This window comes from Lepisosteus platostomus, chromosome 2 (genome assembly GCF_059453375.1).
Source record: "Lepisosteus platostomus isolate fLepPlt1 chromosome 2, fLepPlt1.hap1, whole genome shotgun sequence".
Taxonomy (NCBI): domain Eukaryota; kingdom Metazoa; phylum Chordata; class Actinopteri; order Semionotiformes; family Lepisosteidae; genus Lepisosteus; species Lepisosteus platostomus.
In genome coordinates, this window is record NC_142612.1 from 10,395,030 (window position 1) to 10,420,525 (window position 25,496).

A 25,496-nucleotide genomic window follows, 5' to 3' on the forward strand; every position below is an offset into this window, starting at 1 on the left:
CAGCTTCAGTTAGAAGTTGCAAGGTAAAAAAGGCTTTTCTTTTTCTAAAACTTAAAAAGCCTTATAGGCAAAACTGAAACTATTCCAACAAGATGTTGCCTTCTTTTATAAACTGAATTCGGATGAGAAAATCAGTGTTACATTTCCCTTGTGACTGGTAAAATTACTCGAGTTGTTGACTGAGAATTTCGAGCCAGGTTTTCCAACTTCATGTCACATGTCAGTGAAAACCTTCTGTTTAAAACCCTCTTCTTTGCCAACATACATAATGTAGCTCTTCTCAGATGGAAATGCAGAAGAATTCACAACTAAAAAACACCTTTCATGAGAAAAATTAGATGGGTTTAACTCCCTGTTTCCAAATGAAGACCTCCAAAACCTGCAAAAATATATCGGGCAAACATGCATAGTTTTCAGCAGGACATACTGTACATCTATGACAAACTTTCTTGGTCATGAAACTCAATTCAACAGACTGCTTGCAGAGAAACAAGCTCAGACATCTCCCTTACTTGAGAAGTGTAAAATAAAAACACAGTTAAATGACTTTTATTAAATGTTTAACACTTTTTGAACTGGCGGTTATGTACATAAAAAATCTGAATGGAACAGAAAATTCAGGGATGATAAAAATGTATCCTGCTTTAAAACCGCACATAAAAATGTTCACTCTCTTCAGCCCACGTAAGGCTGCTTTTGTCTGTGTGGCTCAGATATGCAAAAAGGTTAGGCGCCCTTGGTTTAAAAGAAAACAATTTACCTAGAATTATTTTTAAGTCAAGATTTGACTTCATAATCTTCAGCTACTATAACTAAAATGGCTCCGTTACGGAGTTAGAGTGTACACTTCTGTGATGTGTGCACAGCCTTGCCCAGAGCAAACAATTTCCCTACACACGCCTCCCACTGTCAGTTTTATTGGAACCCTGAGCTACTGTTTATTTCTTAGTTCTCATTAAACTCTATATAAACATTTGAGGCACTTACTTACAAGCACTCAACCTTGTGTTTAAATGTTCTGCGACTGTACACACCTTACGGGTGAAAACATCGCACAGCAGCTGCTCCCTATCTAAAATACAAACCTCTGTATTTATGATTAAGTTTTGTTCTCTACAGATGAAATGCCCAGAAGTGAACATCTACAAAGTCTACAAGTCTATTAAGGTCTGCAAAATGAGCAGTACAGTAGCAGCAAGATGGCACGAAATACCTACAGACATTCGTAACAGTGAGTTGGAGACACTGCCATACTGGCAAGCAGCCTAATAAAAGGATATTCACAACACATACTGTATACAGTGGTAATACTCCTACCAACTTGAGCCTTTCCAGAAAACCTAAAACAATGAATCCTATTTAAAAAACATACCAAGAATTTGTCTTTCATAGAACCACAACTCGATCTTTACCAAGACCATTTTGGTTTTTAGATATGCATCTACTGTTAGAAATAAAATAAAGCTAATGACTACTTCTACATTATTATAACTGATTGAAAAAGCATGCAGCCATTACTGTGCCATGCTGCCTAAAGACAGCACTGTATTATAATTTAAGAGCAGTTCAGTTCAATATTTCTTAGTCTTTTAAAGTTCAAACCATTATATCCAGTGGATATAGCCATTTATCCTGGCTGAATCTTCCTTACTTTGAGATGTTCCAGAATTTGGTTTTGGTTTTAATTCATAACTACATTATAATCAGAAATGAAAACAGAGAGTGATTTTACTGAAGTTTGTAAAATGACAGCTGGAAATATTTTATATCATGCATTAACACAAAAACAAGATTATAACCATCTACAGCCATTCTTCTTTATTAAGAATTTCAAACATCTACATTCTGTTGCACGCTACACCACGTGAATAAAAAGCATTTTTCATGATATATTAATAGTATACAAAGCTAGAAGCTTTCCCAAACTTATGTTTGACTTGGTTCCCCCCCACCAAAAAAAATGAAGTACGTGGATATAAAATGTAAACTAGAAGGACTCCTACATTTTTAAAACTAAAAATTGGTTTGGTAGAGGGAAGGGTTTGATTTATAATGCAGTTTTTTATAGCAGTACCACTGTTGAAGGGCTTGACCTGCTGATGTGCAATAAAAAAAATCCTAATTACATTGTTCATTAACAGGAAGTTCACGCTATAGGTTTCCATAATTTCCATTATCATTGCATTACTTAAAGGGAAAGAAACATCAACAACAGAAATCATAGAGAGTCATTAACAGATGAGAAATGGTGATAATCCTTAAATTACCTCAAATGAGGCTCATTTATTTCCGCTAACCACATTTATATTTTAATGATTTAAAGAGAAATTGCCACACTATAATAAAGAATGCTTTATAATTTAGCAGAATTTAAATTTAAGTCACACAGTTTATAAGTATAAAAATACAACATGTGAGATACTCATCAAAAACACAACATATTAAGCATGCAAAGAAAAAAAGATGGAACACATTCTCCTAGAAATCTGACAAAGTAATATAATCTGGATTGCACTTCGAGTAATACATCCAAATCCCATCTTGAACTTGAGAATAAAAAAAGCACTAAAGAAAGTGGGATAGAAAAATTACAGTTAATGAGTTAGTTAAGCAATAAAGATATTGAACATTTCTGGAAGAAGTACAGTAGATATAATTAATCAAAGGAATTTATTAAAGGAAAAGAATACTAAAAATATAATGGAGGTAAAATACTGCAGCCCTGGGAACATCATTAAGTATGCATTTGGTTTTCTTACAACCATCACCCTTTAATTCTGTAACAATCACACTTTGCTGTGTACTATTTGGAAACATACCATCATATTTGGTTTGATACAGGCAGCTCATAGAACAATAACATTTTCCTGTACACCGAGTGCAAAAACGAGATAGGCCAGATTCCACAGAGTCACAAGAATAATCAAAAACTGATCAGAAATAAAATTCCTGTCCAAGGCACTAGGGTGTAACTGCGATCCTAGTTCTTTTCAGACCAATGACACTAAAGCATAAAGGATCTAGAACAATAGTGTTCACTACAATGTAGTAAAAAAGTAATTTGCTTATGTTTGATCCAGAACAGAAAGCAAAACCCTTATGTGCATAGTTTTAAATTCTTTTTCACACAGACTTCTAGTCCTTATCAGTCACCTGGGTCCATGTCACTTTAATTATTGCTGAGCAGCACTGACCAATGAATTACAAGGTTGATGCAGAAAAATAATTTTAACAATAAAAGCATCCATTTCACCACCTGTAGACAAATCAGCAGCTAACGCAAACTTTACTACAGTTGTTTTCCACCAAGAAGCTTTTAGGGGCAGAAAGATCTGTTGGTGGTCCTGAATGTTTTGACACATTATAATTGCTTGGTATTGCGACAATCAAAGCAAATTTACACATTATTTACTGTAGTGCGTAGCTGCAATTAAAGAAATCCTTTTCAGCAGGGTCACCCATTACAGAAGAAACTGTAAGGTAATTCAGTCATTCACTAAAACATCCAGCAATCTGTTACGCACTTAATGAAAGGCACACGCAGAAAGAAAACTTAACTTAAATGTTTAAGAAATCGATCCTTTATTTCTGTCATTTTCCCCAAACACAATTGTTATTAAAGCAAATCACGAACCCAACACAATTCTATACAGAACAACAAAATGAAAGAGAAAAGGAAGGAGGAACGAGGTGCAGTCCTAAAGGGATGAAGGAGGTTGTCAAAGTAAGACAGAAAGGGCTGTCATGCTAGATAAAATCTAGCTGTAGATCCACATAAGGTGCACCTCATCATCCGTATTTCTAGACGCTACACAGCGACTCCAATAACAATGAACAAAAGAATGCAGAGAAATCTACTTCCCACTTAATAGAATGAAGCCCCTTGTCTGCAAAATAAAGACTGCACAAGTGAAATTTTCAACACTATTCCGGGGAGAGTGATGTCAGCCTAACAGCACAGTGTAAACAAAATCTACACTGTATATATAGATCTACAAGTTCCTCATCATGAGATACAGTGCTTGTATTCAAATATAGCGACATTCTTTTGAATTTGAATTTTTAGGAGTGTACAGAGTTTGGAATCAACAGTTAAACGTGAGTCGTTTTTTTAAAAAAAGGCCCAAAAGCACACAAAAAAAAGATACATTCTGACAGTTAGCAACTCAAAGCTTCAGGGATATTGAAGCTCATTTTAAATGTATCAGGTTGATGCTCATCTCTAGCAACACTGTACATCAGGAAAAAAAAAAGAGAACCAGATACCCATAGAAGCACAACAAAGACAGATGAAATAAAATAAAAACTGGGCTGGGGTGTATTAAGCATGTAGTACAACTGTGACTTTTATGGACTGTAACACTTCTTGATACCCTGTGTAATCTCTTATTCTGCTTCTCATACTTATGAGATGATTTGATTTGGCTGACAATGCTTTGAATTCCCCAAGTAGAGGCAAAAGTCCTGAGGTCTGTAAGCCTACTGACACTATACGATGCCAGCTGTAGAGTACAATATCAGTTTATGGTCAATACGCTAGGTCTCATTGCTGTATTGCTAGCTCGCCCATTATTCCTGAGAAATAAAGCAATCACAGCATGATACATTTTCATTTTTCCTGACAGGACATTTTACAAAAAAAAGCACTGCTGGGCACTGTAATTCCCAGCAGAGATCACATGGGAAGAATCTTTCCAAACATGGCTCAATTGGTTCAGCAAATGAAAAAGCACATACAGCAAAAGCAAAAGTCCAGAAAATGCTTGACAGCCTTCAGTTTCTTCATTCCAAAAAAGTTACAACCTTAAGTTTTTTTCATAAAAAGTAAAGACACTGACAATGTATTGATTTTGTTTATGAACAAAATAAAACATTTCATAATCCCTTAAGAGAAACGCTGAAATAATGAATATACTATACAGCAGTAACCAATTAACTGCTGAAAAACAAAAAAAAAACACAACAAAATGATCTATGAATCTTTTGTAAAGACAAGGTAAGAACTCTCTGAGATGTTATATCAAAGTTAAATGCTAACTTTCTACAGCACAAATAAACCTGAATCACAAATTGCATTCCAATGTATTTTTAAGCATGAGGTCACATCAAATAGGCAACATGCACTTTTTAGAGGTAAATATTTATTTTGTTACCTTTTTAATACTTTATTTACCCTCTTTTTTTACAGCTGTTGTGATTTAATGAGTCTTATGCATAGGGCAAAAAGAGCAGAATATTCAGATCATTCCTGTTAGACACTTCTTGCACTTACTGCAGGTAGGATAAATTTGAAAATGTATGAAAGAGCTGAAACTCATTCCATAACAGAAACTCACAAATAACAGACTTTGACAAGTATATTCAGATTCATACTGAAAAGAACTGTCATCTCCTCATTATCTTTGCTTAAAGATAAGATTCTTGAAGTCGCTGTTCAATTCTTTTGCATCTAAAAGGGAAGGTTAAGGTGGCAGATACACTTAAGTTATCACATTCAGAACATAAGTTGCTCAAGGAATGTGGAGTCTAGAAATCTCTGAAACACAGAATACATAACTAATAATTCTGCCAGTTTGCAACTAAAGATTTATACATTCATTCCCAAGTGGAATACAGGGTGCACAGCAAAGATATTAGGAATGTTTACAGTCATCGACTGGTTAAAGCACAAGCATACTGCTAAACTCTGAAAACACTAGTTCATTGCATAGCCCTCTACACTGTACTAGAACCAGACTCAAGTACTTTAACAGCACTCTGTGGCTATTTCCAGTCATAAAAAATCAAATAAAGCTGATCACTGCAGTATGAAATCACCATGGCTTACAGTTTAAGAGATGTTTGTCCAAAGCTATTGTTTTATTTATTTTCAAAAATAAAGTAAATGAATTAAAAAACAGACCTTTATAAATTACACAGGGTGGAGTGGGATGCACAAGACGTGGCATGCTCTGAAGGGAAAAGGCATCAAAAGACAGCAGTGTCCAATTATGCACTGGTAACAAAGCAACATTGAAAGGCCATTCAAATGTTAGTCACAACCAAAACATACAAGAATGTAAAGCTGTGTGGATCACTCCTAAGAAGGGGTCAAACACTACTCTTCCTAACCTGTTTGCTGTAAATATACTGAAGGCCAAAGTCTTGAGTCGAAAGAATCCACTACTCTTCAGGACAGAAAACAACTGAGGGAATAATTATGAGGAAAGGCGGCCTATTCACAAAGAAGATAGGGGGGGAAAAACAAAGACCTTCATCTACTGCAGAAAGAAGAACTGTCAAGACTATTGTACCCATTGTCCATGTGCCTACAATTCCAAGCCCAAGCACTGACAATGGCACTTGACTATGTCAGCACGTATAAGGAATCACAGAGGTTGCTGCTATCCTGTGTGCATTCTGTAAGCCCATTTATTGTTACACTTAAAGAATTGCCTACCATCACCATGTATGACAGCTTTATGAATGAAAAACGAGACATGACAACATGAAATGTACCTTATGACTTCTTCATGCTATACCGAGCACATCTTGAGAGATCTTACCTGTTCCACTTACTTGGTCCTTGTGTCTGATATCACACTTAAGTTTGGCTTTACTAGCATAGCTGTTTTTGTCATTGAATTTTTTTGTTGATAGAAACCGATCATCATGGAAGAGAGTATAACAGAATTGTAATAGTTTCCCTGCATGTCTGCAAATGTCTAACGAGGCAAAACAAATGTTGAAATGGGCAAAGAAAAGTTTGTAGGTGATACCAATTAATCAAGATGTGCCTGAACAGGCTAAAGAATACAAAAGCAAATTAGTTCAGAAAGTCTGGTATCTATTATTACAAAACTAAAAGAGATAAGCGAGTGCTTTCATTTCTGACACTATTAATACATCAATGTCAGCATTTCATATTTTCCCAAATGACTTACTTGAATGTTGAAAAGAAAGCCCTACTATTTTTACCTATAGTGGTTTATCAAGTTTCATTCTACAGTATGTGCCTATGAAGACTCATCCAAGTAATGTTATGAGCAGAGAATACAAGGGGACTTCATTTCTATGGGGCTGTTTCCTTAAAGAACCTAAAGAGCAATTTTCCATCTACATGTAAAACTGAAGATGAGAATTAGACATAGCACCTCAGTTTTTGAGAAGAGCCTACAATTTTAATTTTAATGCTCAAAAAAGAAAAAGCCATTATTATTCAGCCTTTCTCTGACAGAATACCATATCAATTTAAACTAAAACAGCAATAAACAGCAATAAGATTAAAATTAGTAGATCATATAGATATTGGTGTGACATACAATACTTTAGGCTATATAAGAGTGTTGTTAGTATTATAAATATGGAATAGAATGTCATACCTGTACTTACATCAGGGTGTGTTTTAATATTTATCTAATTCAGCAAGGATAGGGCTGATTTCAACAACAAAAAAAACACTAAAGTTTTTTTCTCTTCCAAAATGTACCCATACCAATATTTTTATTAAAAATTTCTGGCAGAGCTATGCTTTGACAATAAATTCATCACTATTAACCGTTTTCGATTCTACATTAATGACTATGCACACCCCATTACCATTACTGTGGATAACGTGTGGTTGTTGTGTCTGTCAGCAGTCACTGAGCAAAAAAAATGATATCGATAAAAAATTGCGATTTGGGCATGATGCTTATTATGGGACAAAGAACTTAATGTCGTTTCTATTTTTCCTGTGGAAGTTGGAAGACTATACAGCAAACAGCAACGTCAATGCACACTGAAGCGATACCGTGAAGACAATGGACACATGCAAGATATCTAAACCACTACAAGACGCAATAACACATTTAAAGTTACAGCCCCCTTATCGTCAAACCGGCAGCTATCTGCCATGAATTATTCGTGCGTTTTTCCACAGAGAGAACGCTGGCAGGCAATAGCCCCTCGAAGGCGGAATCTTTACAAGCGGCTCCGAAACGCCATCATCACCATCCTATTGAACCCCGTCTATTGTACTGCTGTAGAGTCTCAGCCACAAATAACAAAGCCACTGAGCTTAACGCGGAGCTCAACACTAAAACCATCTAAAAGCACAAGCACCTAATGATGGGAATTTTACTTCAGAGGTCTTCCAGACCCCTTTGCCCTGGGAATGTATTTGCTTTTATTAAAACACGGCTTGATATCCATCTGCTCAGGACGATTTGTGAATGAACCGAAAACACACCAACGCCAATTACAGTACCCCCCCACCACCACCACCTCCAGAAGCTGCCACACCAACTTTATACTCAGTTCCTTAATTTTCTTTCCTTCTTACCTTGGTGTAGCTCCGGTCGGATCGGGCAGGGAGGCAGGTATGCAAATAACCCCTGTGCAGTTCAGAACGTTTATATAAAATACTTGACAGAGGGGAAGAAAAATCCAGTTTTATTCCAGGTCCTTTCTTTACAGGCCCTGCAACTCCACTCTCGTTCTCTCTCTCTCCCCCTACCTTTAGCTCAGCCCACTGTCTTGCTCAATGACGTCAGCCCTGCCATAGGACTGAGAAAGCTGGAGCACCGAAGCAACTGCGCTGGGGAGCCGCTCTGGACAGAGACGGGCTGTCTCTCTTACATCGCCAGTGCTCGCTGCTGCCAATTGCTGTGTTAACTATATGTCCGGACGAGTACGCAGACTTTAGTGTCAGCTTAGCTAGCACTTCTTAAGAATAGATGGGCACACGGCAGGAACGATCATATTAATTAAATGAAAAACTAAAAAGAGGACACCAACTGAGACATACAATTCGTTGAGTAAACTAGCTGGCTTTATGCTGAAACTGAAATGCTCTTTTAAGGTTTAGATATAGTGCCTTAAAATAAGCTGGAGACGAAACACTGAAAATAATGATACAGCAAATATTGCGCATTCAAATACCGTCACTCACGGTATTTACTATACGTTATGTATTTTTTTAAGAGAAAGTGTTTTTAAATGTTTGAAATACAGTGATGAAAATTGTCAAGCGGAAATAAAACCTCGGATACCTCTTATGCATAGATCAAATGGCTATAGTTGTTCCCCGTTTCCTTACAGGAACAAGACATTTCCTGATTATTAACTTGATTGCCTTTATTTTTAAAGGGTATGGAGGGCAGAAGCAGCGAGGCGCATACATGCTAATATAAAGTAATTTCCTACTAGACCCCTGGAAGTATGCAAAAATGTATATTAAATAATACTATATTGCAATTATATTAAATAATGTATATTTTAAGCAGAATTTGCATATATAATATTTTAAATTATCTATTTGAAAATTATATAATAGAATAAAATACCTCTTTTCTAGATCCTGTTCTCTTTTAATCATTGTATAAAGTGCTTTCTGCACATTTTTCTAATTTGAATATCCCTTTCAGACTACAGCTTTCCTTTCTTGCTTTTGACTTTCTTTTGGGATGAATCTCCTCCGTATTTGTAACTTTGTGTTGCCATCCACTCTACTGATTCTATGTCATTTGTATCTACAGCAAAAACATTTCTTTAAATTTCAGGTTGACTCTTTCCTTTATGTTCAGTTTTTCCAAAATTGCCAATCTTTCTTTTGGGCTTAGCATAATGTCTAAATATACTTCAAATCGTGCATATTATGATCACATTTCTGTGATGGTTTTCCTCACTCTGTTTCGATTGTTTGAAAACACTAGATCAATACAGGCATCACCTTGGTCTTCTGATAATCTGAGTATGGAATCATTCATTACCCATTTCTACCATTGCAGTTTCAGCTACTGACCTACCTGGTGGTTTGTCCAAATCTACATGGGGAAAGTTAATATCTCCCACAATAACAACTTCTTTTAAACACATTTTCCTGAATTAACTGCAAAAGACTGAATTATAGTTGTACATTCATATAAATTGTATATGAATTTGGCAGTCAGGTGCACGTTCCTACCCACTCATGTTATATTCTTCATTACCACTCAGTCCGCTGTGCTGATTTTGAGCATCTTGAATACTTGTAGAAGTTCCCTCATATTCTTCTCTGTTTAAAATTAAAAATGTATTTCAATCTGTCAGTGTAGGATATTGCTTATTCCTTTATGTCCTGGAATGCATCTCTATTGCTCTTCTCTTGAATGATTCCAGATTGTGACCACAATTGTACATAACATGCTAAAAAAGACCACAGTAGTGCATTGTACAATTTTAATGTGACTTGACTTGAATTCTGTACTTTTGACTATACAATCTAAAGTTTTGTTTGCCTTTTTATTATTTACCAGCACTTTCTGGAAGATGTAAACAATGTGTTGACAAAAACACCAAAGTCCTCTTCATAAGTAGCTTCTTGCAGCTCATTGGTTCCTATTGTTTTTACGTTTATACTAACTGCATGCAAAACCCTGTACTTCTCTACAGTAGATTAAATGTAATCTGCCAAGTGTTTGCCCAGTTTTGAATTAAAGCAAATTCTTTGGGAATTCCATTTGCTGATTCTACAATGTTAGCTAATCATTCTAATCTGGTATTATCTGAAAGATAGTTTACGAATTATACCATAATCATTAATATAAATTAAGAATAGCTGTGATCCTGGTAAATACCCCTGTGGTACTCCACTAATTACATCGCCCCAATTTAATCATTTAGTTTTAATCATGTTTATTTGGTAATTATTAATCAGTTCTCAATCCAGTTGCATACATTTCCTTGCAGGATTTCAGCCTGTAATTTCAAATTTAATCTGTGATAAGTAACTTTATAGACAGCTTTCTGAAAATGTAAATACACCATATCTTATGCCCTGTGTCTGTCAAAATTTCACTTAAAGGTCAATTGGTCAGTCAGAGATAAACATAGAGATATATAGGGAACATGTGCGTTCCTCTTAATTATAATGGATCACTCTCTATGTCAGGCTGACAAAAAACAGGATTGCAGTTACAGCCACCCAGCCACTATAGGCTGCTGGGCAGCCTCTAATCTTTGTAAATAGCTACACAGTGGGTGTTAATTAGGTAATTGATTAGATTTGTGTTAAAGATATTATGGCAAAGGTATTATAAAGGTAAATGTTATTATTTTAGTGGTAAAATAATACAAGAACATTTGTTTATGGTATGTTTGTACTGTATATGAGTTTTATTAACCCTTTATTATATTGGATATTGCACTTCCCTGGAATGATTTAGCAGCAGTACTGTATATTTCTGTGACATTGTGACCACAATTGTATATAATATTCTAAATTAGGCCATAGTAATGTATTGTACAATTTTAACATCATCATCCCTTGATGTATAATATACACTGATTACACATTGTATTTTTCACACCCTTTGTGGTTCTTTATTAAGTATGAAACTTATGGTCAGCTGAGCTGCTATGTCTTAATGTCACGACTTTACACAATTGAGGATACTCATTTGTATACAAAAAAATTAGGTTATTAATAATTATGTTTTCTATATGCTGAACTGCATTAACAATATTCGGGGTTTCACTGATCTTAAGATGAAAATGTTTTTTTTCTATTCAAATTGATATTTTTCATTTTGTGTGCTTTTTAGTTTGAAACCATATTATATTGTATACAAATAAGGTTTCTCTGTAACTTGCTAATAAAAACATTCATGGTCAAATAAAAAAGCTCAAAAGCAATTGTGGAAGATAGCAAGCTAATAACCAACACTACTACCAGGTCAGCCATTGCAAAAGTTCCATCACTCACTGCAAGTGAAAATCATAAACTATAAAATCAGAAGGTAATTGTCTTTAGTATCCTTAAAAATGTTTGGTTAGTTATGTAATGAATATATGAAATTGCCCCAGTAACAACAGATAGAGACCATTAAAATTGTCTTATTTCAAAACCTTAATTAATTGGTTCTCATTAAAATCAGTGAGCTCCCTCATATACTGCAGATTTAAGTAGAGTTGCAGTAGCATAGTGGAGCAGTGGTTAGCATTAATAATAATAATAATTTCTTACACTTATATAGCGCTTTTCTGGACACTAATGGGGATTCCCCTCCACCACCACCAGTGTGCAGCCCCACCTGGATGATGCGACGGCAGCCATAGTGCGCCAGAACGCTCACCACACATCAGCTATCAGTGGGGAGGAGAGCAGAGTAATGAAGCCAATTCATAGATGGGGATTATTAGGAGGCCATGATTGGTAAGGGCCAATGGGAAATTTGGCCAGGACGCCGGGGTTACACCCCTACTCTTTTCGAGAAACGCCCTGGGATTTTTAATGACCACAGAGAGTCAGGACCTCGTCTCATCCGAAGGACAGTGCCTGTTTACAGTACAGTGTCCCCATCACTATACTGGGGCATTAGGGCCCACATGGACCGCAGGGTGAGCACCCCCCCTGCTGGCCCCACTAACACCTCTTCCAGCAGCAACCTTAGTTTGCTGCAACCATTGCTGCCTCACATTGCTGGAGCCCTGGATTCAATTCCAGACCTGGTGTGCAGAGTTTGCATGTTCTCCCCATGTTTGCATGGGTTTCCTCTGGATCTCCAGTTTCCTTCAACAGTCCAAAAACATACCAGTAGGTTAATTGACTTCTCTGAATATGAAACATGGTGTGAGTGTGTATGTGTGTCCGTGTTTGTGTTTGTGTCTCATTCTGTCCATGGTACACCCCGCCTTGCACAGTTGGTTGTCAGGACAGGTTTCTGCTCCCCTGTGACCCTGAATGGGATTAAGTCATTAGAAAATGGATGGATTGTAGAATCCTGCAGTGTTAGCAGGATTGTCTATGCTAACACTGGGAGCACAGTAAAACTACAAACCCTGCAAAGAAATACTTGAAGAGCCTGCTGCAAACTGTATGCACGCATTACCTTTATAAACAAAGTTTGCATTCTCATTGCTGAAGAATAGGACCTGAATTGTATGATTCACTTGACAGATTGTTAAAAAAAACTCAAGGTCAAAATACTGTACCTGAATCATCATTCTTTATTATTCTAACAACCGAAGCTTCTTCCTCATCTTTACCTACAGTTAGACATTTAGACATGACAGAGATGCAAGTATTGACTACTTAGTATAGATTCGCATAATCCAGAATTGCATGGACTGTAATCATTGTTTATCAGCCTCATTAAATAAATAAGATTTTATTTTTCAAATTATTACACTTTGCAGGTACGGGATACAGTTATAGGATGCTTACAAGTTTTATATTATGAACAGAACGCTCAAGTAGAAGTACTTTGTGTCTCATCAGACCACTTGCTCCATTAAAAGCTGTCAGATTCAGTGTTATTTGCCACTGTTACTGTCACGGTTTTCTCATTTTAAACAAAACGTTCCTTCCCAAACAAATAACATGAAGGTTTTTTCTTCTTCAGGCTCCCCCTGCTGTTCATACTTACAAGAACGTATTACTGAGAAGCAAAACACACTTTATCCAGTACAGGGAGCCTGTCAGAACATATCCAGGTAAGCAACAGGTACACGGCGGGAATCTGTGGCCTGAATCTCAATCACTTTCCTTTATTTTTCTTTTATACATTCTTTTAAAAAAATATTCTTGTCTGAAATGTCTTTGACAGGTGCTGAATTAAAATTTCAGTTTGAAAGGTTCTGTCCCTAATCTGGACAAGGCACAAGAAGCTGTTGCTTTTGTATCAACCATTATCCTATGGCATACATATGTCAGCGGCCAGCCAAATTATCTAGATTTCTTTGTTCCATATGCATGCTTTGACTTAAGCATGAACCATGATGTGTACGCTTTAAAACCAAAAAAACATTGTGTTTCTATTATATTTGTAATGTTAGAGAGTAGTAAACTAACAAAATTTATAAGTGGATGCATCAAGTGTTTTTAAAGGGTCCAAACACTACAAAACATAAAGCCTAAGTAAAAATAAAACATTATGGAATGTTGTGATTTGGTGAATTTAATGTGAAACAGTGTAGCTTGTGGTTTCTGGTTTATAATTCAATATTAGACAGTAAACTTATTTCTTTTTAGAAACAAGTTAAGGTTTATTCCATGCTGAAAAGAGAAGAAAGGAACTCCGAAACGTTGTTTTCTTTCTTCTCTTTTTAGCATGGAATAAATCTATGACTTGTTCCTTTGCAGCTTACGCATGCTGATGCAGCTCCCCACCTGAAGAGTGAACATATGAACATATGAACATATGAACAGTGTTTCTCAAAATGCAAAACAACTCTACACCACAATCACCAGCCCTGCACTCCACTAAGGATGTGTAAGCTTGAAATCTTATTTTATGATTTAAACGAAATGTCAGCAGTAATCTTATTAAAATGGGGGTGCTGCTACTTTCTTTAGTACAGCCATAAAAAAACCAATTCTATTCGCAAAGGACGTTTTTTTTTTAACACAGAGTAGAAGAAAACAATAAAAGGGCAAAACAAATAAACTTCGAGCTGTAAAATTATTTTACAATAATCCATACTCAAGTAAATTGGAAACTGTTAATCCCATAGCCAAAACACGCTACTGTGATAGTTATTAGAGATTTATTTTAACATAGTTTTATATAAACTATACCGGTAAAAGGGGATGAAGGGATAAGAAATACCAGTTCCAAAATGCAACGCGCACATGACGTCAGACAAACGCGCCGGTAGTGTGAGAAAACACGAGATCAAGGCAACAGCGGCAGCGTGTGGAATGTCACTTTCTTGAATATGTGTTGCTATTAAACGTTAAAATGTCTGTTTTTCACGACGAAGTAGAGATAGAAGATTTTGAATATGACGAGGAAACGGAGACATACTATTTTCCCTGTCCATGTGGGGACCGTTTCGCTATAACTAAAGTAAGTAATATGTATATAGTACAGTACATGGCCTTATTCAAGAATAGTCCTACACGTTTCTGTAGGTCTCAATTTACTTCAGAATTAATGTACTTAATTAATTATGCAGCATGTAATTGTCTTCCATACAGTTAATGGATTTTTAAAGAAACTACGTATTTTCTCTTTTTAAATAAGATTTTGTATCAAGTGGTTTAACACGCTTTTCTGTTGAAATAGTTTTCGAAACTCATGAACGTCGGATCTAAATTAATAGTAATTGATTGTATTGCTAGTTTGAAATACAGGAAATGTCGCGAAGGACTGTGAACAATAACACTGTTGAGGGAAAGTTAAGTTCTTTAATTTAGGTAAAATTTGGGATATCCTGCGTTACCTCTGTGGAGCTTCCCTGGGAGAGTCATTGATTTTGAATTAAATGCGATTTTTTTACAATTGCAATTCCTCTTCATAGTCTGCGTTCACTAGGCGTGAATTAAAAGTTTATTCAGGTAGTGTTAACTGATTGTAGTTCAAATGTTTATAAGTCACGAAACAACTGATTAGTGTTTGTATTTTTATACTTTGGTGCAAAGAACCGTTTCCTGGTCTGTTTTTTTTTTGGTACCCAACACTTGTCTGCATAAAATAAAATGTGTCGTGTCAGGTCTTTGCTCATTCGTGAATTTTATCTAAATCAATTTGAAATGTATTTGCTGCTTCTACAATGCTTGCTCATCATCCATATTTGGCATAATCTTCATATTTGACTAATGCACCAAATCTAATACAATCTGCAGCATTGACATAAATTAGGAAGAGTATGCTCCTTGTCCTATTCCCTGTTGTACTTCACCAATTAAATTACCCCAAACTAAAGCATTCACCCTTTACCTGTACTCTATTAACCAATTGTCAATTATATAACTTTTCCCTAAATGCATTTCTTCCTGTAATGTTAGAATTAGTTTTATGAACACCCTTCTGAGAAGTTAAATACACCACATCAAAATATTTGTCTATCCATTACCGTTGTTCCTTTCTATTAAAAATTGAGAGTTTATTCTGGTTTGTATGTGATCTAACTGATCTTTAACCTTCCAGGAAGACCTAGAAAATGGCGAGGAAGTAGCTACCTGTCCCAGCTGTTCACTAATAGTCAGAGTAATCTATGACAAGGTATGTTGAATCTTGTGCTAATATGTAAAACACTATTTTTAACCATAAAGTCATTTTCAAGTCTTGCTAAATGCTTCTCATTTAGCAGTGGATTCTGTTCAAGCACCACTGAAGTGGAGCTCCCACAGAAGTGATGACAGCCCCACTACACAACATATGAGATGAAGAAGTGAGAAATTAGGGAGGCCAGATTGCGCAAGCCCACCAAGGGTTAACACCCCTTCTCACACCAATAGTATAATTTGATCTTTATTGACCAAATATTCAGCACCTTGATTTAACAACTCATCAAAGGTACCTACTATAGCTTATTCTTAATTAGGAAATTTTGTCTCAAGGTAAGGGTGCCACCTATCAGTTTGCCAACACTACTTCTATCAACAGTCTGTTAGTCCTGAGAGGTCTTCCATCTGTGTAATGAATCAGTCCTGCTTTGCTTATTTTCTGACATGTAATGGTATCTGACAAAAAGATAGTAGTAAAACTGCAAAACTGTTTACTACATTCATGGAAAAGTACAGTTTTTTTACAGTTGTGAGGCATGTAAAGTAATTTATCTGCAATAGAAAACTTTCTCTCTTGTGCATCATGAGTTAAAATATTTATTGCATTTTATGTATTTCCTGTCTACAGGAAGAGTTTATGTCTGGGGAAATTGTGGAAGCACCTGGAGCAAGAACAGTTGAACTTTTGAAGAGCTGATGGCTGATGTTCAACCTATAGCTTTTGAACTTCTAGGGTGCACTAAGACTGTCACACAGGGGTGTTTTTGATCCCCTGGAGACAGAAGTGGCATCTCTAAACAAATTAACATGCAGACCGTACGGGAGCTATTGACGCAAAAGAGAACAGTAACTAAATGTGCTGTCCTGGACACTTAAGGAAAGTGATGGATATCCAACAGAACTATCACTGCTGCGTTTTTAGATGTATTTTATGTAATTATTTATTTGGTAAATAAACACCACATCCTGTAGTTACTACATTATGCTAGATTGATTTATTTCATTTATTACTTTATGTAAAATCCATTTGAAATAAGACCTAACTTTTAACTTCAGAAACAGGAAACATGTTTATTTTAAGAATAAGTGGTTTGTAATATAATGTTGCTACATTGATTGCAAAGTGGAAGTGCATTAAAGAACTGTCTTATGTTCCAAATATAAGCATTGATATTAGAGAGAACGCTAAGATAATACAGGACATTTTTTAAATTCTGTATTCCACTGTTCAATGTTCAAATCAATGGATTACTGTTCTAAAAAAAATCTGAAAAGATAAAGAAAGTGAGAGCCAGCTTTTGAGTTGTCCAAGCTGTAAAAGTGCTTGGACAATTCAGGTTAAGCTCTCAAGCCCAGATGACACAAATTTACACAAGGGTCATGTCAGCCAGGAATGGGGACTCCCCAGGCAGAGTATCATTAGGATTGTGTTGGGATTCGTTAGCCAGAATCATGTCAGCTGTCAGTGTGACTCCTGCAACTTGCTCGATACCTGCAGGCTTGCAGCCACATCAGTGAAAGACGCCAGTCTTCCCCTTGGAACTAACTGTCCTGTCTAGCATTGTGGAGCTTGAGCATGTCAAATAATTAATGCTTTACTATACCCTGCCAGTTCCAAGTAAGATTTGTTATAACTACATTAAGTCTAGAATAATCAATTTCACTTCACACTCTCGTATTAAGCAGTTCTTTATAGTAATTTTTGAACTAGCAAATCTAATGCAATTTTATTTGTCATAGCATTCAATTACATTATCATAAAATCGATCAGCAGCAGTGCACTTGTGTGAAGGATTCAAGTGAGTATAAAATGTATTGTTATAAGATACATATTTTCAATAAAACATAACACAGGTGGAAAATTGTGTTAGAAAGATGTCTTTACACATGGTGTTTTAGGAGTATGAAATGACTGAGGTCCTTGAAACAATTAGATTCTAAAAAGCAAAACAAGCTAAATAGGATGAAAGATATCCTCTCATTTTTAGTCATTGTTGTGTTCTTTTTATTTTGAAGATACAGTATACTGAGTTTATTAAGGTGCAAATCTTATCCTTTTCATACGTTTTATTTTGGGAGCAATATAGGCACTTCGTTTTCACATTTTATTTCTTAGCACTGGAGTTTGGGGGGAAAAAGACCATTTGTCTTCCAAGCCTGGTGTTATCATACAATGTAAGCTAAAATTAAAATGTGAAGGATGCTTTTATGAGTAATTTGTGGCAACACATGGTTATCCTGCCAGTATGTGAGAACACTCGTGTCCTCAGAGCTTGCGCCAATCAACTGGCGGGTGTATTCACAGACATTTTCAACATGTCTCTGGCCCAAGCCATAGTCCCCACCTGCTTCAAGACAACCACCATCATCCCAATACTGAAGAAAACCACAGTGACATGCCTTAATGACTACCGACCGGTGGCAACTAACACCTGTCATGAAGTGCTTTAAGAGGCTGGTCATGAAGCACATTAAGGACACCATTGCAAAACCACTGGACCTGTACCAATTTGCCTACCAGCCCAACAGATCCACAGATGACACAATCTCCATTGCCATACACGCTGCCCTATCTCCTCTGGATAAAAAGAACACATACGCAAGACTACTATTCATCGACTTCACCTCAGCTTTTAACACTATCATTCCAAACTAGTCAAGAAACTCAGTGCACTGGGTCTCAACACCACCCTCTGCAACTGGATTTGGGACTTTCTGATAGGCAGACCTGGTAGGCTTGGAAACCACACCTGGGTGGTCCCCCAGGGGTGTGTGCTTAGTCCATTACTCTCCTCCCTCTACACCCACGACTGTAAGGCCAAACACAACACCAACCCCATCATCAAGTTTGCCAATGACACCACAGTTGTAGGTCTGATCACAGACAGTGATGAGAGGGCCTACAGGGAGGTCAATCTCCTTACAACATGGTGTGAAGACGACAACCTCACCCTCAATGTCCGCAAAACCAAGGAGCTGATCGTTGATTTCGGGAAACTGCAAAACAGACATGCCCCTATCCACATCAACGGGACTGAAGTGGAAAGGGTCAGTAACTTCAAATTCCTTGGCGTCCATATCACCGAGGCCCTAACGTGGTCTCTCAACGCCATCTGTCTGATCAAGAAAGCGCAACAGTGCCTGTACTTCCTAAGACGGTTGAAGAAGGCTAAGATATGTCCCCAGATCCTAACTAACTTTTACAGATGCACTACAGAAAGCATCACAGTGTGGTATGGCAACTGCAGTATTGCTGACCGCAAAGCCCTACAGCGGGTGGTGAAAACTGCCCAGTCCATCACTGGGATTGCCCTCCCATCTATACAGGACATTTATGACAGACGGTGCTTGAGGAAAACTCTAAGTATCATCCAAGACCCCACACACCCCAGCTACAGACTGTATGACCCTCTACCATTTGGAAAACTGTGCCGGAGCATTCGGACTACCAGACATGGAGACTTTTTTTACCCCCGCACAATCAAACTATTAAACTCCCAGCCTCTCTCACCTCACCTCTCACCTATGATCTGAACCTCACAGTGCCTTCTTTCTTATCAAAAATTCAAACACACATTAAAATCTACCTCTACCTTATTATCAAAAAGATCACTCCCCATAATTTTCTATCCTTTTATTTCATCCTGCTGATGCATGTTTTTGTACATCTGATGTCGTTTTGCACATTACCTGTTACCTTTTGTTGTTTTGCACACTGCCTGTTGTTGTTTTTGCACACTGCCTGTTGTCTCTGTCTTTCTTTTATTATACAATTGCATTGTTGTTTTTTTTGTTCTACTTATCGTCTGAGAGCTAGCTAAATAGCATTTTGTTATACCATATATCTGTATATGAGTATAATGATGATAAACTTGAACTTGAACTTTAAATTAAATACATTAAATACTTGTGTTTATATTGTAAGGCAAAAAATGTAAGTGTAAAACAAGGGTCCACTCCGAACTGTATGATACACAGCTGAAAAAGAGATTAGGAGAAATATATCAATGTCTTTTACCGATTTGTGTCAAACATGGCACACACAGAGATGCTGAACAGGTGCAATTATTCATTTTTGGAGAGTGGCCTGTCAATCAAAGAAGTAAGCCCAGGGGGCAAGACTTCAAGTTAATTTAAAGACAAACAAAATAAATGGATTGCATATTTGTGTTTCCATCAGTATTGCTAAATTTTAGTTTGCACAGGAAACATCTAAATCATAACAAATGCCGAAGTCTTTTGTAAGGGAAAATTGATCATTGAATTATATTTTTCTATTTTCATGTTTTCATTTTCAAGGGAAGCTTCTTTCTATTGTAATACCCTTATTTCCACAAGGTGGCACTGTAGTCCAAATTTAAATTAAACTTGCTCCTAAATCAAAAAGATAGTGAGAACTAGCATGTTATCTTTCATGATTTTGTACATTATAGCTTTGAAAACATTGAATATTTATTGATAGTATTATTGGAATATAAAAATATTTTCAAGCTGCACAGTTACAAGGATTGAAGGCTACAAATCATGTAGTGGGGGACTGTGGATGAGGATTATTATTCATTCTTGACTCTTATTTTGATTATTGATTATTTTTGATTCTTATATTGTCATTTCTCAATATACAACTTTATTCACATCTTATTGTTATAGGAAATCTTGACATTTGTATTTCTCTGAAAGCAGTCTGTTCTTTCAAATTTATACAAAGCTGTCTCCACCTGTACAGTTTTCCTAGAAAAAGGTCATGCACACAAGTAAAGGAAGGTTATCAGTTATCTCCGTTTGTTGTATTAATAATTAAATTATCCTTATCTCTAATTACGATCTCAAGTGATTTCGTATTATAACAATATCAGAACATTAGCATTATGAAATAATCTGAACTACTACTGTATTCAAATATCCTCATATTTGAAGGTTATTTGACAGGTGCACCATGAAAGTTTCTGCCTTGTTCACAATTTCTCAAAAGAAAAGGAAATAATTTCAAGAAAATACCACTGTTTGACTGGTGTAGTATCCATCATCAGAAACTGTTGGAAACGTTCTGCCCAGAAAATCAGAAATTAGTCTTGAAAAACTCCTGAAAAGCAGGTTTGATGAGTTACTTTAATACCACTTTAAAGTAACAAATGACAGGAGACCCATAAAATATTATAATGCTAGAAAGGAGCCTCAACTCCACTCCTCACATGCAGCAGTGTCTTCTTGATTTCATTCTGAGTTCTTAATTATATAATTGAATTATTTACTTACCCTTATTGCCAGGACTGAAGTACTTAATGTACTATGAGACCTAAGAATCCCATGTGGTTCCTACAGTAGTTTTTTTCCCCATGTTACCCAAAGGTCAGCAACTTTTATCAAATTTGTCATGAGAGTAGAGTGGTGTTAGCAAAATGAGGACTTACTGTAAGTTAGTGTTCACTGAAAGACCACATAACAGCAACTGTAGTTAACTGGCTGAGCTTCACTGAAGCATTTTATTTCTGAAATGATGGCTGGTATAGGATGGCTCTCATTCAAGTTCTCTTCAAGCGAAGGTGGCAGGCCTGCTATCTTGTTAAAATGTACCGTACTTTCCCATGACTTCTTTTGTGCATCAGAATGTTATACAGTATATGCTGTTGAAGGAAAAAAACACACCTCCCACTTGCCAGCTTTTCTGTTGCAATTGACTGCACAGCTAGTCCAAAATGAGATAATAGCATATTACTGATACTGATATTATTCATGTTGTTCTTAGTTCTCATAGGTTTTAGTGTCATTCTAATTTATTGCTTAATCAATTCACAACATTGCGGTGTTCAGTTTTATTTCTGTCCCAGAATCTTCCTGCAAATTACTATGTAATCAGTGTACTCCTTATTTGTGATAGGACACAATACTCTGACATAATGATAAGAATAATATAAACACATGTGCATCCCGACTTGCACCCATTGTTTGCCTGGACAGCGTCCTCCAATGACTGTGCTGGTAATGAGGTTAGAAAGTGGATGACTGGAATGAATCATACTGAATGGAGTTAATAATGATGAAAAAATTAAAGGTATTTAAAAAGTTCATTTCTGATTTTTGTTTAAATCTTATAAATGGAGAAGAGCAACCAAAGCAGCTGACCCCAGGACAGTCTGGGACTAAGGCTGTGAAAAAGAAGAAGAAGAAGAAGAAGAAGAAGAAGTTTAAATCTTATAAGAATATTACTGTTGTCTAAAGTGCTGTGCATTGCTGTTGGTAGTTCAGGAATGCAACAGCGGAAGGGATTGAAACTGAGATGAGATTCCAAGGGATGTTTTTCAGTCTAATCAAGCCAACAAAATAATGCAAGTAACAAAGTTTCTGGAAATGTTTTCTATAAAATTAAAATTTGTTTACAGATGTAGCTGACTTTAAAGACACAACATGGCATGTCTGAGATATTTGTCTAGAGCCATAGTGACCCAGTTGAAATGGCAAGAGTGCTTGTGTTTTCAGATTTAACTAGCACAAGCGTACATAGTAAAGGGTTGGGGTGGTTGAGCGTTTTAATCTGTGGTCATCAGATCTTAACCACTTGGAATTTCGCTCCTGACATTTCCAGACCATGGTATCTTAGTATCTCTTCCCAGCTTTTACAGAAGAAGTCATTTTTATTGGAGACTTAAAATTCCCCCATACAGACAGGGAAATCAGCACTAGGAACTGAAATGGTAGATTTGGCTAATAACTGCTTTCTGACCCAGTTTATCTGAGCACCTAGACAGAGTAAGGTAATCAAAAGTGAGAGAACCATTGGGAAACTGATTATTTATGGAATGATTTTAAGTGTGTTTTGAAACTGTGCAGACTTAGTCCAAATCAAAAGTGTACAATTTCAGGAAAGCCGACTTCAAAGGAAAGTGATGGGTCTTAAGAGATCTGGCAAGGGAAAGGATAGGTCTGGGATGAGTCGAATGGATGACAACAGTTTAAAAAGATTCTCTTAGATGTTTTCTCCCAAGACTCAGTTAATCAAAAGCCAAAACAATAACCCAAATGGATCAGGTATAAGGGATAAGAAAACACTTCATAAAATGATTAAAAAGCAATAGTACCCAGTTCTAGAAAAGGATAACAATGAATTACATGCAAACAAATAAAAGGTGATATTAGAAAGGGCAAGAGAGAGATGGAAAAGAATATTGCAAAGGAGGCTAAAATTAATAACAAAAAGTATAACAGCATAAAAAACTGTAAAGGACTAAGTCAAATGTATCTGAGACAATAACAGGCAGCAGAGCAGAGTAACAAAGTTCTTTATTAAATACGATAATTAAATATGATTCTCACAGAAGTGGCAGAACTGTTTTGGACACTAGAAGCACTCAAGGTCATTGAATCCTCAGGGCCTAAGACATCTTGCCAATTGTAATCAAGAAAACAAGAAATGTAATTCAGAAACCATTGAGACAACCCTACCAACAGTCACTCAAAATACAGTAGATCTGGATCCCACAAACTGGAAAATTGCCGATGTGTTCCCATCTACAAGAAGAGAGGCAGAACTGACTCAAGTAATTACAGATCAATAAATCTGACTATCACATGCAGGGTTATGAGAACAATTATTAGAACTGAAATTGAGGATCACCAATACAAAAGTAATTTAGAAAAGACAGATCTCGCCTAACTTAGAGTTCTTTTAACAAGCAACAACACCAATGGATACACTCACGTGATATGGTGTATCTAGATTTTCAGCAAGTTTTTCATAAAGGTTCCATGGAAGATTAATTCTCCAATTACATGTGTTTGGGATGAGCAATGGTTAATAAATAGAAAATCAATAAAAGTACAGATACCAGGGTCACCACTATCAGGAGAATGATCTTAAGTCTTGTTAGTTAGTAAACTAGTCTTACTAGTTTTGATCTATACTGCACTTACACTGGAACTGCGGAAAACTGTGTAGTCACAAATACAATGTCTCATTTGGCCATGTAGCCTTCCAAGTAATTGCCTGCTTATGTAGTAGCTTCTATCTCATGCATTTTATTTCTTAAAGTCCTTAAATACCTGATCCTTTGATGTTTATTTTTTTCCCTTGGGTTCTCTGTGTATCTTTATTGTAGATTTTCTATGGTTTTGTCCTCTAGCACGTTAACTTACTAACTTCTTTAAAGCAAGAATGTAGACAATAACAGAGAAGCATTTGAAAGAAACAGCTGAGTTTAAAAAGAACATTCATTCTAATTAGATTCATCATAACAAGATGAGTAAAAAAAGCTATCACTCAATTCTATGTGATATTGTCAAACAATTGTAAATAGGTATTTTAACTAGATTACACAGTCCACTGCAATTGAAAGAAATTCTTAAATATTTAAAAGCCCCTTGGTGCCTAATGAAATGGACAAAGTATTATCAATGTGTTAGAAAACAGTGAGCAAAAAAGTCCAGTAAAAGTACACTAAAATTAAACAAATTGTAATTTCTGTTACAACAGGAATGAGTTTCTCATGGCTTGAAATGTAAAGGAATATGTTATCTCTGCCAGGGTGAAAAGCCATGGACATAGAGGGAAATCCTACCCACGTTTCTTACTTAATGGTAACAGAGTTGATATTGTTACCAAAGATGTGGGCAAGGGTGGTGCTGTTGTAGTGTGGGAAAAGGACCTGTACATTGCTGAAGTCTCAACAACTAACACAACTGAATACTCTTCAGCTTTACAGAATCCAACAACTGGCTAAAAAGGAGGTTGTATCCACATCCTCATTTGCCACAAAGAAGTGAGATCAATAAGCAATTACTGTTACTTCTAAGGCTTATTATCTCATTGTTGAAAACCACATATACAGTATCTCAGTTCTGTTTCCTTCCCAAGATTCACAAATCTGACTACCCAGGATGCCCAGTTTTGCCAGCCTATACTGACAGTCTTACTTCATATAGTAAGGATACTATCAAATCTCGATAGCTCTTGACAGCTTTCAGTTTTATGGTCCAGAATGTTTTATGTTGACTACAGTCATCAAATACTAACATATGTACTTAACCTTTCTATTTCCAGATTCTTTAGACAAAGCCTCTCTATTTTACATCATGACCCTACAGTTGAAAATTAGCTACACAGCCTTCTTTCCTGCTTTTACCTTAACCTTCCATTGGACAATGGACAATTGTTGCAAGAAAAGCCATTGTATCACCTGAAAATACATATCCAGGAAGAACATAAACACAGTACACGGGTTATTTCAAGAACACTCAGTGGGCCAGCAAACTCAATTATTGCAAAAATAAAAGGTGATATTAGAAAGGGCAAGAGAGAGATGGAAAAGAATATTGCAATGGAGGCTAAAATTAATAACAAAAAGTATAACAGCATAAAAACTGTAAAGGACTAAGTCAAATGTATCTGAGACAATAACAGGCAGCAGAGCAGAGTAACAAAGTTCTTTAATTAATATGATAATTAAATATGATTCTCACAGAAGTGGCAAAACTGTTTTGGACACTAGAAGCACTCAAGGTCATTGAATCCTCAGGGCCTAAGATATCTTACCAATTGTAATCAAGAAAA

General features: G+C 36.2%; 2 protein-coding genes across 4 annotated transcripts in view; one reads left to right on the top strand and one right to left on the bottom strand.

Moving 5' to 3' along the window:
• LOC148675894 (cytoplasmic protein NCK2) overlaps nt 1–8,500 on the bottom strand; it is a 90,211-nt gene extending 81,711 nt beyond the window's left edge. For 2 of the 3 annotated variants that reach the window (XM_088597457.1, XM_088597467.1), the window contains exon 1: nt 8,303–8,500. The gene's annotated coding sequence lies outside the window, so the exon portion shown is untranslated. The remainder of the gene's footprint in view (nt 1–8,302) is intronic. The other variant, XM_088597493.1, reaches the window with a different exon arrangement.
• A 6,085-nt stretch (nt 8,501–14,585) lies between these two features.
• On the top strand, nt 14,586–16,930 carry dph3 (diphthamide biosynthesis 3). Its single transcript, XM_088597502.1, has 3 exons — nt 14,586–14,789; nt 15,873–15,947; nt 16,581–16,930. Exons 1-3 carry the CDS (start codon nt 14,682–14,684, stop codon nt 16,647–16,649), a joined length of 252 nt encoding a protein of 83 aa, XP_088453628.1. The 5' UTR covers nt 14,586–14,681; the 3' UTR covers nt 16,650–16,930.
• The last annotated feature ends 8,566 nt before the right edge of the window (nt 16,931–25,496 follow it).